General features: G+C 39.8%; 1 protein-coding gene across 2 annotated transcripts in view; it reads right to left on the bottom strand.

Moving 5' to 3' along the window:
• Positions 1–15526, bottom strand: part of Mctp2 (multiple C2 and transmembrane domain containing 2) — a 177015-nt gene that overhangs the window by 94554 nt on the left and 66935 nt on the right. For both annotated transcript variants that reach the window (XM_010621001.3, XM_010621000.3), the window contains 2 exons: positions 1729–1831; positions 255–357 (listed from right to left, as the gene is read on the bottom strand). In XM_010621001.3, the coding sequence (XP_010619303.1) occupies positions 255–357; positions 1729–1831 (206 nt within the window). The remainder of the gene's footprint in view (positions 1–254; positions 358–1728; positions 1832–15526) is intronic.

Below are 15526 nucleotides of genomic sequence, written 5' to 3' on the forward strand. Positions count from 1 at the left end.
TAAGCTGAAAAGGAAGCCTGATTGTGAATTGAAAAACTGGTCAAAACATTTTGGTTGATTAAATCAATACTGGATTGACATAAAAACATGTTTCTTAATATGTGAAATATAAGGATAAGGAGTAAAACAGTAGTTTTCAGCTACAGCTAGGAATTTTTTTTTCCCTCCCAGTCTAACAGAAAGTAACGATAGACCATAGAAAGTCTTCAATTGTAAAATGATTCACGAGTTGTTGACTAACAAAAGGAACTTACAGACAGCAAGGGAATGGCGACTTTTCCAAGAAAATCGGGTGGTTTATCTCCATCTTCGTCAAACACTGTCACTTCCAAAATGTCATGGATGTCTTTAATGGGACTGAAACAAGAAATATCAGGAATTATACATAAAAAACGCACATGTGAAGTCTGTTCCGTGCAGATCTGAAAACACTGTTTCACTAATTAAGTCTGTGTCCTCAGAGTATAAAACTACCATTTAATTAAATTCCAAAAATTAAATCAAATTGACTGTATTCCCAAACCTTCCATCAGAGCAGATTCAGACATCCACATTTTAAAAAAAAAAAAGTCAACTTTTTCACTATGTTACATACAGGTACTCAAGGGTGGGACCATGAAAGAAACAGGTTAAAAGAGGAAAAAGAGGGAAAAGAATGAGGAGGATGAGAGAAAAGTAATTTCAAAGTAGCTACTAAATCATAAAAGTAAAAATAACATTTTATTTAAATTAACAAAGAATTCTCTTGTGAAGAAAGGTGGAAAAAGTAATATTTGCTGAAATACACAAAAAGCCTCTAAGCCTGGGGATGCACCTGGATGGCAAGTGCAAGTCCTGAGTTTGATCCCTGGTACAGCAAAAAAAAAAAAAATCCCATGCATATTTAGAATTTTTTTAATATTGACCGGAAGCCATATACCAGCAACACTGAAAAATAGATAGCCATCACCAACTTGTTCAGAAATGAAGAGACTTCTACATCTCAAAATTGGCAGATTGGTTTAGTGTAGTTACTCTGTTTTGCACGGTTCCTTGAGAACCTCCTACTACTGCCATCCACTCCACCAGAAACATATTTGGCTTTTCACTTTTAAGCACAGACCAAGCAATTATTCAGCTTCTGGGGCGTGACATACTAGCACTTCACCCAAATTCAACAAGGGCCTCCCCTTGATTTTCAGGTGCTAAATATAAAGCAAACCAGGGAATGTAAATGCCCAAACTTGGCATTTAGGTATGGAGTGGGCCACTCAGAGAAACTGAAGCACAAGGAACCTTCAGGAGTCTTCAAGAATTCACAGATAAGCTGTTCTTCTCAAAAGGCCAGCAGAATACAAGCCTCCAGGCATCAGACTAATGTTCTAATACATACGCTCCTTGTATTTAAGGCAGGGCTCCATTTGTAACTTTCCTTAAACTCGGAATGAATTGTCCTAGATACGTGGATGTTTTCACCTGCCCACAGAGTTAGTCACTGAAAGAGCTCCTTTACCAATCTCTCCTATAACTCTCCCTTGCAGTTGCAAAAAATCTCTTCTATTATTAACATCATACTCTATGAAAGGATAAAAGGCTTTCAGAAGGGAAAAACAATAAAATTCACTCTTTGCACATAAAAATGGACAGAAAGTTCCACTCAAGGGCCCCAGCCTGCCCCAAAGTTATCAGAGATAATTGGTCTCTAAGTTAAAGCTGCTCCCTCTATAATCCAGAAGCCAAAACACTTACAAGGTAAAAACTTTGTTCCATTCAGGGTTGAGGTTTTTGTAAATGGTGTGTGTCTGAAGTCGGTCATTGCCTAACTCCAACAAACAAAAAGGATCACTCTTCCCTGGAAACAGAATACAAATATTGGTAAAGACGAATGACTCTCAAAAGGTTGAAAAGCAAAGTGAACAAAAGCCACGCACTTTTACACCAATAAACGTGTGTTTGCTGAAAGATGAAACTGAGACTCCTTTTGCAGCAAGGTCTATGGAGATTCTATGTGGGAATCAGGAGGTAGCTGGGACCTACAGATATTGGACCTTTACTATCTTAATGGACTGGGGCTAGTATGCAGCCCCCTACCTTGACCAGATATAAATGGAAGCCAATAATCACACAGGTATCACAGGAGGGATTACTAGTTCAGCCTGTGAGTGTTCACTTCTTCATTTTTAAAATGTACTCGAGGGTAAAATAAGAATAATGATAACAATAACAATAACAAGAGTTTTTAGCATCATCATGATCATCACCTAATTTTTGAAATGAATAAAAGACCTGAAAAAACATTTTTCAAAAGAAGATACATACAAACAGTCAGTAAGGATGTGAAAAAATATTCACAGGGAAATATCAGGGAAATGCAAGCAAAAGTCACTGAGCACCATCATCTCACACCTGTTAGGATGGTTGCTTTCCGGAAATCAAGAGGTAATAAATGGAGGGACGGATGAGGAGAAAGGGGAACTTGCATTCAGTGTTAGTGCGAGTATAGACTTGTGCTGTACAATCATTATAGAAAACAACAGAGTTTCCTTTGTTTCGGTACTGGGGATCAAACTCGGGTCCTTATGCTTGTGAGGCAGGCACTGGAACCACTGAGCTAAATCCCTGGCCCCAATAGAGTTTTCTTGAAACAGTAAACAATGAATCTTGTATGATTCAGCAATCCCACTGTAAGCTGCACATCTGAAGTATGAATGATGAAATCAGGATGTTGGAGAAATATCTGCACTCCCGTTGTTATTGTAGCACTATTAACCACAGCCAGGACAGGCAGTCCACCTAAACGTCCAGGAATGGATGAGTGGAGAAAGAAAACATGGCATACACGTCAGGGAACCACATTCAGCTCGGAAGAAAAGATGGGCTCTTGTCATCTTCAACAACACAGATGAACCTGACATGAAGTTAAACACGAAGTTTAACGTGAAGTTAAAGAAGTCAGGCACAGAGAGACAAATACCTCACCATCCTGCTCATAGGCGGAATCTAAACTGTTCACACGCAAGCTGAGAGCAGTGTAGCAGCTACCAGAAGCCGTGGAGGGCCCAGGGGAGAGGAAGAAGGGAGACACTGGCCGACAGGTACAAAGTTACCATCTGAGGAATACGTTCTGGTTTTCTATTGCACAGTAGGTTGACGACGGCTAACAAGAAATGTATTGAGTAATTCAAAATGGCAAGAAGAAAGGATTTTGAATGTTCTCACTATAAAGAAATTATAAATTTGTGACTTCATAAATATGGTAAATGCTAAGATTTAATATCAAAACATCACAGATTATGACACTATCGTTATATGTGGATTAAAACAAAAACCAAAAAGAAATGCAGCTCATCTCTGGTCCCTTCTTAAGCTTTCTGTCTTATTAATGGGGATCTTTATTCTTCAATAATTGGAGGCCTACAAAAACCGATAAGCTTCTACACAGCTGTGAGGTGAAGTGCAGAAAAGTATAAAAATGTCCTTTAGGCATTAAAAGTTTTTTTCTGTGTGTACAGTCACCAGCACACATGATCCAGTGCACTCAGTTTGTATGGAGACTACATGGACTAGGGTTTTGTTGCTATGAAGCCTACAATTGTAATACAATCGAGTAAGTCAGAGGTCTAATTTTTAATTCAAAAAATTGAGTCAATTCCTTACTTCTCCTACCCTAACTCTTCTTTTTTCCACCCTATTTCCTACATTCTCTAAAATACATAGACAAAATAACAAAGAATCTCATAACCCAAGTTAAACTCAGTGAGTTAGTGAGTAAAAAATTCCCTTCCCTCTGGTTAGGTTTGCTAGAGGGATCTTGAATTGGGGCTGCCAGGGCAAGAATGAACGACTCTGTAATGTCCACAGGACATTAACACATTGCCTGCTTCTGCAGCGCACTGGCACTTTACAAAGCAGAGTGTGCTAAATTAATTGGGGGCAGGAGGACAGATGTCTCTTTAACAAATGGCCAAGGAGTCCTGGGTCTGGGCCTAATGCAGGGAGCACTCCTGCCTCTTGACCTAGTGGCTCACCATACAGGTCACTGAGCTTACATCTAAACCACACAATAACCAGGAGCTTCGAGGTACCACACATAGACAAAGAAGCCAATATATGCGGGGATCTGCATGAGGATGACATTTTAAAAAATTAAAGTAAAGGAGACAACAAAGAACAGACACATGGGTGAGAGTGTGTGCTGCACAAGAGACTGCATTCCACTGACTCATGGCCCTGACACTTAGGGGCCCGGATAAAGCTTTTAAATCAAGGCCATTATCACAGGAACCACCAGACAGTGAGCAAGGGGTGGACACAAACTCACAAGTCAGAGTTCTCATTTTCAAACAATGGGAAAGGTCCTTGTCCTAATGCAGCTCATCTCTAGTTTCTTCCTAAAGGAGTTAATCAAAATAATTGATTCATAATTAAATAATATCAAAATATTAAAATAGTAACAAATGGGTCTCAGAATCCCTGCAAAAGTTGACTTGAAAAATCACTGCCAAACAGAGTGCATATGCACAAGAAGCTCAGCCACTATAACATCCTCGAAAAAGCCTGGTGTGGCCTCCACTTCCCCAGAATCCTGGCCCCATGAACCTGTTCCTGATCCCTGACTGGGGCTGCTTCCCCTGGCTTGATGAAGATGAGAGGCCTCCTAAGAATCTCTGCCTGGCCAAGCAACCATAGCTGACTTAGCAGGGCTCAAGAAAGGAGGACGGGCTTTTCCCCTCCTGTGAAGGAAACTGGTCTCCTGTCTCTTCTGTAAGACATACTGTGAGAAGCATCTGAAACATAAAATAGGTTTAAAATGTCAGGCAGTCAAAATTCAAGTCATATAAAAACCCACCCACATCTATCTAAAAGGGGTCATGCCTATTTCAGCATGGGTTACTCTGGCAATGTGTTTTGCAGGGTGTGCACCTGGGGCCAAATGAACCCACGTAGAACACGTTTCCTCTTCGCCGACTGAGCAAGTGAGGAGAACGTGTGCTCAGGCACGGCACCCTTGATGCCTCAACATGAGCACCGGCAGCTACTTAACCGTTTGTCAGACTATTAGTAGGTGTCAGCGCTGCTCCTCTGGAGGCACCATCGTGACGTGCCATCAGCTCTTGCTCTGGGGAACCCGCCTGACACTTTCAATGAAAGCCCTGTGGTTACCCCACGGCAGGGTAGAGTGGAAGCACAGGTGGCCTCCTGCTGTGGCTCCCCGCCTCCTGAGCCTTCCTACTCCAAGCTGTCCCAGCTAATGAGGAAGAAACTGCCCTCCAGAAACTGAGAACTTCAGTTATGCATCTCGGAGGAAAAACCCTGCACCAACTCTCTGAAGATAATTCAGTCAAAGCTCATTAAAATGCTGCATTTATTAATATTGCAGTATAAATAGGCAGAGGAAAAGAAGAAGAAACAAAGATTCATACGTTTATAGATTAGTTTATGTGCTCTGTTTGGATTGGTTTCTTTCTCTCAAAAGGCTCCAGAGATGTGAGAACTTTGGGTAGGATTTAAAACAGTGAATGTTTTCATTTGGGACAAGACTGATCTCCTATAATAAGTGGAAGATCCAAAGGTTCCCTCTTGGTATCCAAAGAACACTACCAGGCAGACAGATGCCCCAAACTTTGGATATGCACCTGTGCTGCCTGCTCCACCTAGTCCACAGCAGGGACAGCCAGATGATCTCCTCTTCATCCCACTAACATGTCACCTTGACATAGTTAATGCCTCTGGTGATTGAGCCTCAAATTGGAGTTTTAACACTTTGCACTGAATAGCCTTGGCTAGTTTTCAACACCAGTTTCAAACTCATTCATATCTTGTAACAGCAAGTAAGGTCTTTTTTTTTTTATTTAGATAGTTTTCCCTTTATATCAGTTACAGAAATTGTGTGACAAGTAGATGTCTTTTAGGGGTCACAGGATTCATCTGCAAACCATTTATGGAGCTCCCACCTGTACTTTGCACTGAAGTAGGCTCGGAATCCCAAAGACACCAAGCCATTCCCTGCAGGAACTTTCCTCATAATCTCTGCTGTTCTCCAAATGTCATGGAAACTCGTCAAGGCTGCACCCCAACCCCACAGCTGACCGCATCGCTCCCTCTTCTGGTCTCAGACTGCGCATGGTCTTACACTTCCTATATCCCACATCCATAGGTTTCTGTGTGCATTTTCATCTAAGAGTCCCAAAGCAGGACACACACTTTCAGCATCCCTGAGAAGAGGTCCATGGTCCAATATGACAGGGATCTTGGTAATGGGTGTGGACCAAGGGGACTCCTGCTTCCCCTTCTCAGTCTTCCTGCAAGAAACCAATGTTTGTTTGGTTAGAATCCCCACTCGTGCTCCCTCGGCTCGTGCCATTTTGCAGATGAGGAAAGGAAAGTCCAGAAAAATTCACTTTAGTTGGAAAAAGATTTCACGCTGGAAATGAATCTTTAGCAATGACAATGTTTGGTTAGCAGAAATAAATAGGTCATTCCTGAGAAGACAGGAACACAGCACAATCACAAATTATTAGGAAGATGTTGATTCCTACCCATACAGACAGTTGGTGCCCTGCATCTGTGGGATCCACCAATGGAGGATCATATAATATTTAATTAGGCCTATGACGGTTGCTTCTGTATCAAAAGCATACAGACCTTTTTCTTGTCATATTATCACTCTTTCTTCAATAATACACTGTAACCCTTTGTATAGTACTTACATTGTCGTAGGTGTTGTAAGTAATCTAGAAGTCACAAAGTATATGTAAAAATGTGCATAGGTGATATGCAAATTCTCTGTTTTAGCTAAGAAATTTGAGCATCCCGAGATGTTTGGCAGGGTCCTAGAATTGACACCCCTCAGATACCAACAGACAGCTGTACACAGACAAGTAAATAGTGGGCAGCAAGAAATGTAACGTGGCGGTGAACAGGTCCAGACACTGGCTTGAAGGTCACAACCAGTAGTTTTTACTTCATTTTATTCATCCAGCAAGCAGGAGCCTCCACAGATTAGTAGTAGAAAACAAGAGGCAGGGTTAGAAGACAGGACTGCTGGGAGGTTATAATTCCGGAAGCTATGTAGGGAGGATTATAGCTCGGAAAGGCCAGAGAAGAAGAGGGGAACACAGCCATTCCAAGCTGATTTGTTTTATTTTTTTTATTTTTTGGTACCGGGGATCGAACTTGGGTCCTTGAACTTGACAGACAGGCAGCGGAACCCCTGAGCTAAATTCCCCAGCCCTGCAAGCTGAATTTCTAAACTTTCTAATTTCTTGGCTTTTATGCTTCTTTTCTACTATCGGTGTTTATAAACTTCACTATTGCATATTGAACCAAATTTTAATGGATGTCTCTGGAAATACTCTCTCAACTCATCCCACACAATACACTCTGATTTACTCCCTATTCACCCACCTTTAGCAAGGTCTGTGCGTCTGCCCCACCTGTAACCTCACCAGCTCACCCCATTCTGTCTCAGTCACGCCTCTTACTGTGCATGGGGATCAGCTTTCCCTTCAGTGCCCTTCCAACTATGCCTCTTCTCCAAAAACACAGCTGCCGACTCACCTCGGGACTAAAGGCAGACACATCCTCTTCATGCAACTTTCCGTGTCATCTGAGCACTTACATGTCTCCTGTACGATATAACTGGTCATTTATTCAACACATATTTATTGATACCCGTAACGTGGAGATATCAATGCCAGGAATTAAGAGGGACTTAAAAGTAACAAACACATGGATCTCTGCCCTTTCTGGCCCTAAATGTCACATGCCCTGCATTTCCAAGTAGGTCACGCATGGGCTCCTCTGAACAAAAAGTGACTTCCTGGGCGTGACACAGACAGACTTGCTCTCTTTGTTGCGACAGACATCCAGAAGAAAGAGGATGCAGGTCTCCATAAGCACTGTGCAGAGCAGCGGATGAGGACGTGATTGTACTGAAGTGTTATTTAATTAAATTTTTGGTACTTTTGTATTCTGGTACAAACACAGAACAAGCCAGACATAAGAAATTTTAGAAGCTTCTCACTTCACTCCCCTGCCACTGCTGAAGTCCCAAAACACACCAGCATCCACTGAACTTGCCAAACTCTTCTCCACTTTCATTCCTTTCTGCAAAATCTTGTTTCTCACAGATACCAGTGTAACCTTTATAAGTTTGTATCAGAGTATATGATTCTTCTTCTTAAAGAGTTTCTATATTTCTTTACCTGGCCCCTAAGTTCCTAATGATCCAGTTTCCATCTAACACATTATAACCTCATGTCTTCTGAAAGGTCCCCTTGCTCTCTGTTTCCCAGTCTCATTTGATTTCTTCCAGCCCTTCTGGAAAAGCTCTCCAGGCACGGAACATGGTATTTCCTCATTTTAAAATGCATTTCCAACTTTTTCTTATCTTTGCTGTCTCAGCTAAATCACCCCATTCTAGAGGAATACCAGTCAAATTTTCTTTAATGAATCTTGTACCCTGTTCTTGACCTTAGCAATATGGTCATAATTAGATAGCCACTAATTATTGATGAATAATTAGTTAGTCATCACTTGTACGAACATAAAAACCAGTTCCTAATCCCCACCAAGGTCTACCACAGGGTCTCCCAAAGAAGTAATACACCTGCTGAATCAAAGTAAGATTCACTAAGAACTCAAAAGCTAAGATCAAAATAACTCTGTTAATTCATGACATATCACAAGTGACCTGGTCTCTTGGCTCTCATGGTGCCACTAAATTACAGTTGCTAAATCCTCTACAGACTCCCAAACCTGACATTGACTAGAGTCCACAGCTTTAAAACAGACAGTCATCCAAAGGCAGATTTATATAGATTTTAATGTGTTCTCAAAAGTTCTCAATTTGGACTCAATTATCCAGGAGGATCTCATCAAAATTAAAAGCATTCGATCACAACCACTGTGCTTTCTAGAAATTTTCAATTTTAGTCATCTCCTTGAAAATGGGCCATCTTTAAGAGGACAAGTATTGCTATGGATACAGCTTGCAGAACAAAGAATAAAAATAAATCATAAGATGGACATGTGGTTTATAATTCAGACTAATCTTTGTCTGACTCAAGTAGTCTTATTTTTCAGAAAAGCAGAAAACTTATAGCCACTATTATAATTACACAAATGACTCAAAAGTAAGTGATCCAGCATATGGCTGGAAAATTTCAGTTCTAAATTTAGTATTTTGGCCAACAGTTCTGAAAAATATATACAATAAAAAGTTGATGGGCTTCATAAAAGTCTGTTATATTGATAAAATGATTATCCAGATTATTAAAATGTGAAATGCAGGAAGTAAACCCTTCTAGCATGTGAATTTCACCATGAAGCATTTGTTTATTTTTGACAGCTAATGAAAAACAAAGACAGAAGGTACCTTAGAGTGATAACTGACTTTCTAACAGTGATTGAAGAGTTAAAAGTGTTTAGCAATGCTTATAATTGCAACATTATCAAAAATTAGGGAAACTATAAACAATGTTTCAACAAGACAACTTGCAAAATTCACCATATATCAAGTTCATTGTAATAAACTTAAGAATTGGAAAATTGTTTATTAAACATATAATTAGACACATCAGGCATGCTCATTTAGGTTTTAACTTAATCCTCCAAACAGCCAGGAGGAAGTGAAAGGTTAAAACGGACCCAAGGCTAGTGTACAGTAGAACCAAGATTAACACATGGGTCCGGTTTTCTATATACTCTCAAGTCTATACTGTAACATGTAGGGATTGAAATGAGATGATGCAGCGTAAAAATAAAGGACAAACTCACAGGCACTGATTTTCATGAAGATGAATTAATCGCGGACTTCCTTAAGGCAAACGTCTCAGGCACATGGAAAGGGCTAATACACTCGTGGAATGAACGGAGTGCTTTCGCAAAGTAGGAGAGCAAGCCTGTGGGTAGAACATGGCAAGAGCACCTCCTACTGGCACAACCAAGGAATCAACAGATTGGAAAGGAAACACCACTCTGGTTTTGATGAAGGACTTCATCTAAGTCAATGTTACACATCACCCTCTCCCCATCTGGAGTTCTACAATGGATGAGCCAAGGGAAGGAAAGGAGGACAGACCTCATTCACATAGACCACAAATGCTTTGAGGACGTGTCTGGTCACTGAGTGTAGGCATCCAGTGACGTGCGTGAAAGATCACTAGATCCACTATCGAACTGGGAAATTTATACTGGATCCCCTCCAAAGCTACCAGGGACTCTGGAATTCAATATTATTTTTGTTCTTTTAATCAGACCCTCTCACTTCCCCAAACATGTCTATTTATCAAATAAGCCTACCTTATAACAACTTGTATTTCTAGCCTGAAATATGTTGCCTTGACCATTTGTCTGTTATTTTGCAATTTTGTTAATTTGGTTGCTTCTCATTCATTAACACTGTCCAGAGAAAATGGTCCAAATGACAATCTTGCAGACAAGATGTTAAGTGGATCCTGATATATTTAGACATTTTATGTGTGTGTGTGGTTGATGGTTAACTTTTTGCATGGCAAGTGTGCCTAAAATCTCAAGGCCAAAACTAAAAATGCTTGCAAAAATTTTTGAGGACAGGTAGCTCTAAATTGTAAATAATGATGGTATATCCAGTTTTATTCTTTCATTGCCTCCTGATAATTCCCCAGTTTCTAATCATGACATACAGAGGATTAGAAACACAGGAACATGAAAAATGAAGATGGGATTGTGCTACTAAAAGAAAGGAAAATGTACTACGTTATGGTGTATTCTGCCGTTAGTTTATTTAATATCACCCTACACTGAGCTAGGGATGGAATGCTTCCTTTATATTACTATTGGCATGATGAATTAAGTAAATAGGATCTCCTACATTTCTATCTTCTTTGTATTGTGCCAGGATTCTTCATGGGCAGGACCCACTCTAGTAAGCCCTCAGGGAAAGGGTAGTAGACCTCTCACAGAAAGGGACATAAGAACAGCCTGAGCTACCATCAGAAGATTTTGCGGGGGGAGGCAGTGAAACACCTATGTGAAAATTACTTAAAACACAAAATTTTAAAAGAGAAAGATTAATTTACAGAAAGCTAGGTGTTTGACATAAACTCTCCTTTTTTTTTTTTTGTACCAGGGATCAAACTCAGGACCTTGCGCTTACAAGGAGGCAGGCGGCAGAACCACTGAGCTACATCCCAAGCCCAAACCTTTCCACTCTAAGAAGGTGAGAGAGGAGTTTTTGACTAGGCGTTGATTTTTGGTGTATGAATTATACAAATGGCGGCCATGACACTTTCAGCAGTGACATGCTGAGTTGATCCTTGCGAGTCTCAACATTCCGCCATTTGTGGCCAGGCTGCCTGGAACAACTCTGCAAGCACGTGCTGAGCACAGCACAACAGTTTCCCACTCTTCATGGGCTGATAACAGGTGTGTTTTTGTAATTCTCTTCTGAAAAACGATTTCAAGTGCCTAAAAACTTACACATTAACTCTGGCGTACTTAGTTTTCTTTTGTAGTTTACCAGACATCTGTGCCTTTTGTCTCAGCAGTATTAATCCATGAATTTGAAACCCCCCTGAGCAAAGGGGAACAGTGCTCACTTTCTGTGTGAGCATCCACTGAGGGTACAGAGGCTGTTTAGGAATTGTTTGTAGCTCTGTCAAGAACAAAACATCTCCCTCTTGTTTTAATCACTTAGAATATGAGTTACTCATTTTTATTAAAATAGCTGAGTTTTAAGGGCTGGGGATGTATCTCAGCAGTGCCATGCCTGCTTAGCAAGCACAAGGTCCTGAGTTTGATTTCTGGTACTGGGGAAAATATGGCTCAGTTATAAGCTGAGTAAAGCATACTGGTCTTGTCAAATATTATATTCAGCATGTTCATTTTGAGTGTCCAAGCACAGTGCATCATTCATTTCATGAATAAAGGCCGTGGCCTAATTGCTACAGCAGTAACGATATCAGACCAAATAACTTATTACTTAAAAATGTTAGGCTACGCTGCACACAATCATTTCAAGAGGTTATCTTTTGGACAAGCATATTTGGCAGGCTCTTCTGTTAGAATTTTCTAATTGTTCACAGCTATCCGCATCTATCTTTGGCATAGAACTGAGTACACTGAAGTGTCTTTCCCAAGTTTTAGAGGGACACACTCCAAAACAAGATAAGTGACTTCAGGTTTTTTTAAAGTCTTCTTTCTCTAATATACAAATTTCAGAAATTCTAAAAATGCTGGAGGTATTTAAATTTATTCATGGTGAATAGTTTCAATCACAAAATATTATATTTTTTAAATGCATTCATAATTTAAAAGTAAATGTATTTTATACATTAGGAACCCAAAGCCTTTATCTTCAGTAAATATTTTAATATTGATAATGTACACAGACTTCAGTTCTTTATATTTCCTGTGACATTTGAAAATGTAATTTTGTCTTCATATAGTAAAATGTTTTTATGTTAGCATAGTAATGAGTATACAATTTTAATTTCTCTTTTGTAGCTATATAATCATAGCATCAATAATAAGTAATGAAGAATATCCTAATTTGATCACAGAGGCATGAACAATCCATATTTTCTTTTTCTAATTGTTACTTGCAAAGAGAAAAATGGTTTTAAAACTAGGAACCCACTGACAAGAGCTCTCACCACAGGCTTTCATTACTCCTGGAGTATCTGTACACAGCAACTGTCACCACTTCAAGACTTGCCCACCCACTCCCCTCAACTCTGGCTTTATCAGGATTCCTGAATCTTAGGTGAAACGAACTGGAATTACCAGATATCATGTTGCTTGTTGCTACATTTGAGTTCTGAAATGTCCACCCAGTGCTTCTATGCCAGAAGTCTGGTCTCCAAGGCATTAGTGTTCAGGGACGAGGCCTTCGAAAGGTGCGAGGCACCAAGGATGGGTTCATAATTTCATGGGGTATTGGTAGGCAGTGGGAATCCAGCAGGTGGGGCCTGACTGGAGGAAGTAGGTCCTGGGGCTGTGCCCTTGAAGGCTGGCTCTCCACTTACTGGCTATCACAAGATGAGCGGCTTTGTTCCATCACACACTCCCCACCCACAGGGTCTACTTCACCTCAAGGAAAAGCAATACGGTCTAGTAACCACGGGCTGAAGCATCTGAAACCAAGATCCAAAATAAACATTTTCCTCCTTTCAGCTGATTTTCTCAGGTATCTTGTCACAGCAATGAAAAACTGTCTAGCACAGTTGATGCTATCTTTGAGAAACAATTGTTAGGGCCGGGGATTTAGCTCAGTGGTTTGGTGGCTTGCCTCGCAAGCACAAGGACCTGAGTTTGATCCCCAGTACCACACACACAAAAAAAAAAAGAAAGAAAGAAACTGTCACTGTAGATGGGTAGATGTTGATTAGCACAAAGGTTAGGAAGTTCCATTTTATACTCTGTCTAAAATGACCATCATTCTTTAGATAATATTCCTAGTTACAGTAATATGTTTCTTTTTATTTGCAGGTAATACTGCATTTTCTGATCAACTATGAGAAATGAATACTCACTTATAAAGTAAAGCAGCCTAGAAAATGCTGGACATTGAGGGTGAGTACTTGCTTAACTCTTAAATTCTGACACTGGCAACAATGGATACATCTTACCAAATGACCCTCTTATTTTTCTTACTGTAAATCAAGGAAATCCATAACAATAGTGAATAGCATGCATGCCTGCATTCCTAGTACGTGCCAGTTTTGTATCCATGTTGCCACCTTACTGTAATTTGAATCCATTTTGTTTTCATATCAACAAGTCACATCACAGCTGTGAGGACCAGACCCACTGGTTCACACTGAAGTACTGTCCCAATTGGAGCTCAGTGGAGGGTTCACAAAGGAGCTTGGCAACATATAAGGAACACGGACAAATGGTCAGCGTGGTCTAAAGACATGTTCAGCAAATGACGAACCCACTCTGAATCACTGCGAGATAGTAATCATTTTTTTCATAAATAATACAGAGATGGTAAAACACCACAGCATTTAGTCAAGCCACATATCCTTTCATTATTAACTACTGCTTTTGGACAGTGGAATACTTTTGGACACTGGGATACATTTATACTCACCTTCATCATTCCAAAATTATCTACTAAATATCCTGAGTATAAAGAGAACAACAAACTAATGTTTCTATACCAATAGTCATTCTCCCGCAAAGAGGGTTTTGTCTTATAATATTTACAGATATTCCTTTAGTTCTCTCGCCTACTTAATAGTCCAAGTACACTTTGGAGATGATATATTGATTTAAAATAACTGTCACTAATACAACTTCAGTGGCTTGAGGGACAGATAATACCTGATAGGAGGGGTAAACTGAAATAGGTTGTAAATAAGTCTTTCACGGATGGCATTGAAAATATGGCTTTAAAAATGAACTTTGTATGCATTACAGTTAAATACCAGAGATCAAAAAGCTACAATTTCAGAAGACGTTTATAAAAAATACTGCTTAAGGCATAACTTCTTGAGACTTAAGACATTTTCTGAGACAGTAACAAATATTCATTCCAAAAATACGCATCTAAACACATAGAAGAAAAATTATTTGCACTGGAAAATAAGTTGGTAATTCTAAATATATTTTAAATTATAATAAAATTACCAACATTGCAAGCATTTGAATTGTCAAAGGCCCATATGAAACACTGAATGTTTACAGAAAACCTAAGGAAAAGAAGGGAGAATTTCTGAATTAACATGAGACTTTAAACATTTGCAACTGTTTAATGGATACTAAAAGTAAGTGTTTTAGAATTTCACCTACAATCTTTAAAATGTTTATGTTCGGGCTGGGGATTTAGCTCAGCGGTTCGGTGGTCTGCCTCGCAAGTGCAAGGACCCGAGTTTGATCCCCGGTACCAAAAAAAAAAAAAAAAAAAAAAGTTGACGTTCAGAATGCGGAAGTCATTCTTTTTGCTGCCTTGTTTGAGGTAGGGTGGGGAAAACTTTGAAAAACCTATTTACAGTTTTCATAGTTTCTGTAATAGTATGTGTTTATAATTAACATTCAATTTCCCAAAATTTGAGCATCCCAAAATTCAGTCTCAGAAGTATAAGTTATATAAATAAAGGATAACTATTTCCATATAGGAGGAACAAAAAGAGTAGACCACATTCTAAAACTGACAGAAAGAGCATCCAGCACCCTGTACAACACTCTTTGTATTCATCAAGTTACTCTCTAAATCGAATCTGTCACATAGGCATATACACCATCAGTCAGCACAAGGGGGTGATTTGGCAGTGACTGGAGAGTCAGTGATGAGACTTTGTAATGTCTGGATGGCTCTACCCATGGCAGAGCATAATTCAGCACAGAGCAGGTCTGCTCTGACCTCCATCTAAAAGTTCAATTCCTGCAGCACCGAGAGAGACTTCATGAGCATCCATGTTAATGGCAATGTGGTCTCAGGTCCTAGACCTTGGTCATGTTGCAATGAGGTGGCAGCTTTATCTGCCTTCCGGCACAGACTATAAGCCACTGGGTCTCCACTATAAGGAGTAAGTCCCACGCAGCACAAGAGCTGAAG

The sequence above is a fragment of the Fukomys damarensis genome, unplaced genomic scaffold, assembly GCF_012274545.1.
Source record: "Fukomys damarensis isolate Sample0158 unplaced genomic scaffold, DMR_v1.0_HiC HiC_scaffold_7, whole genome shotgun sequence".
NCBI lineage: Eukaryota > Metazoa > Chordata > Mammalia > Rodentia > Bathyergidae > Fukomys > Fukomys damarensis.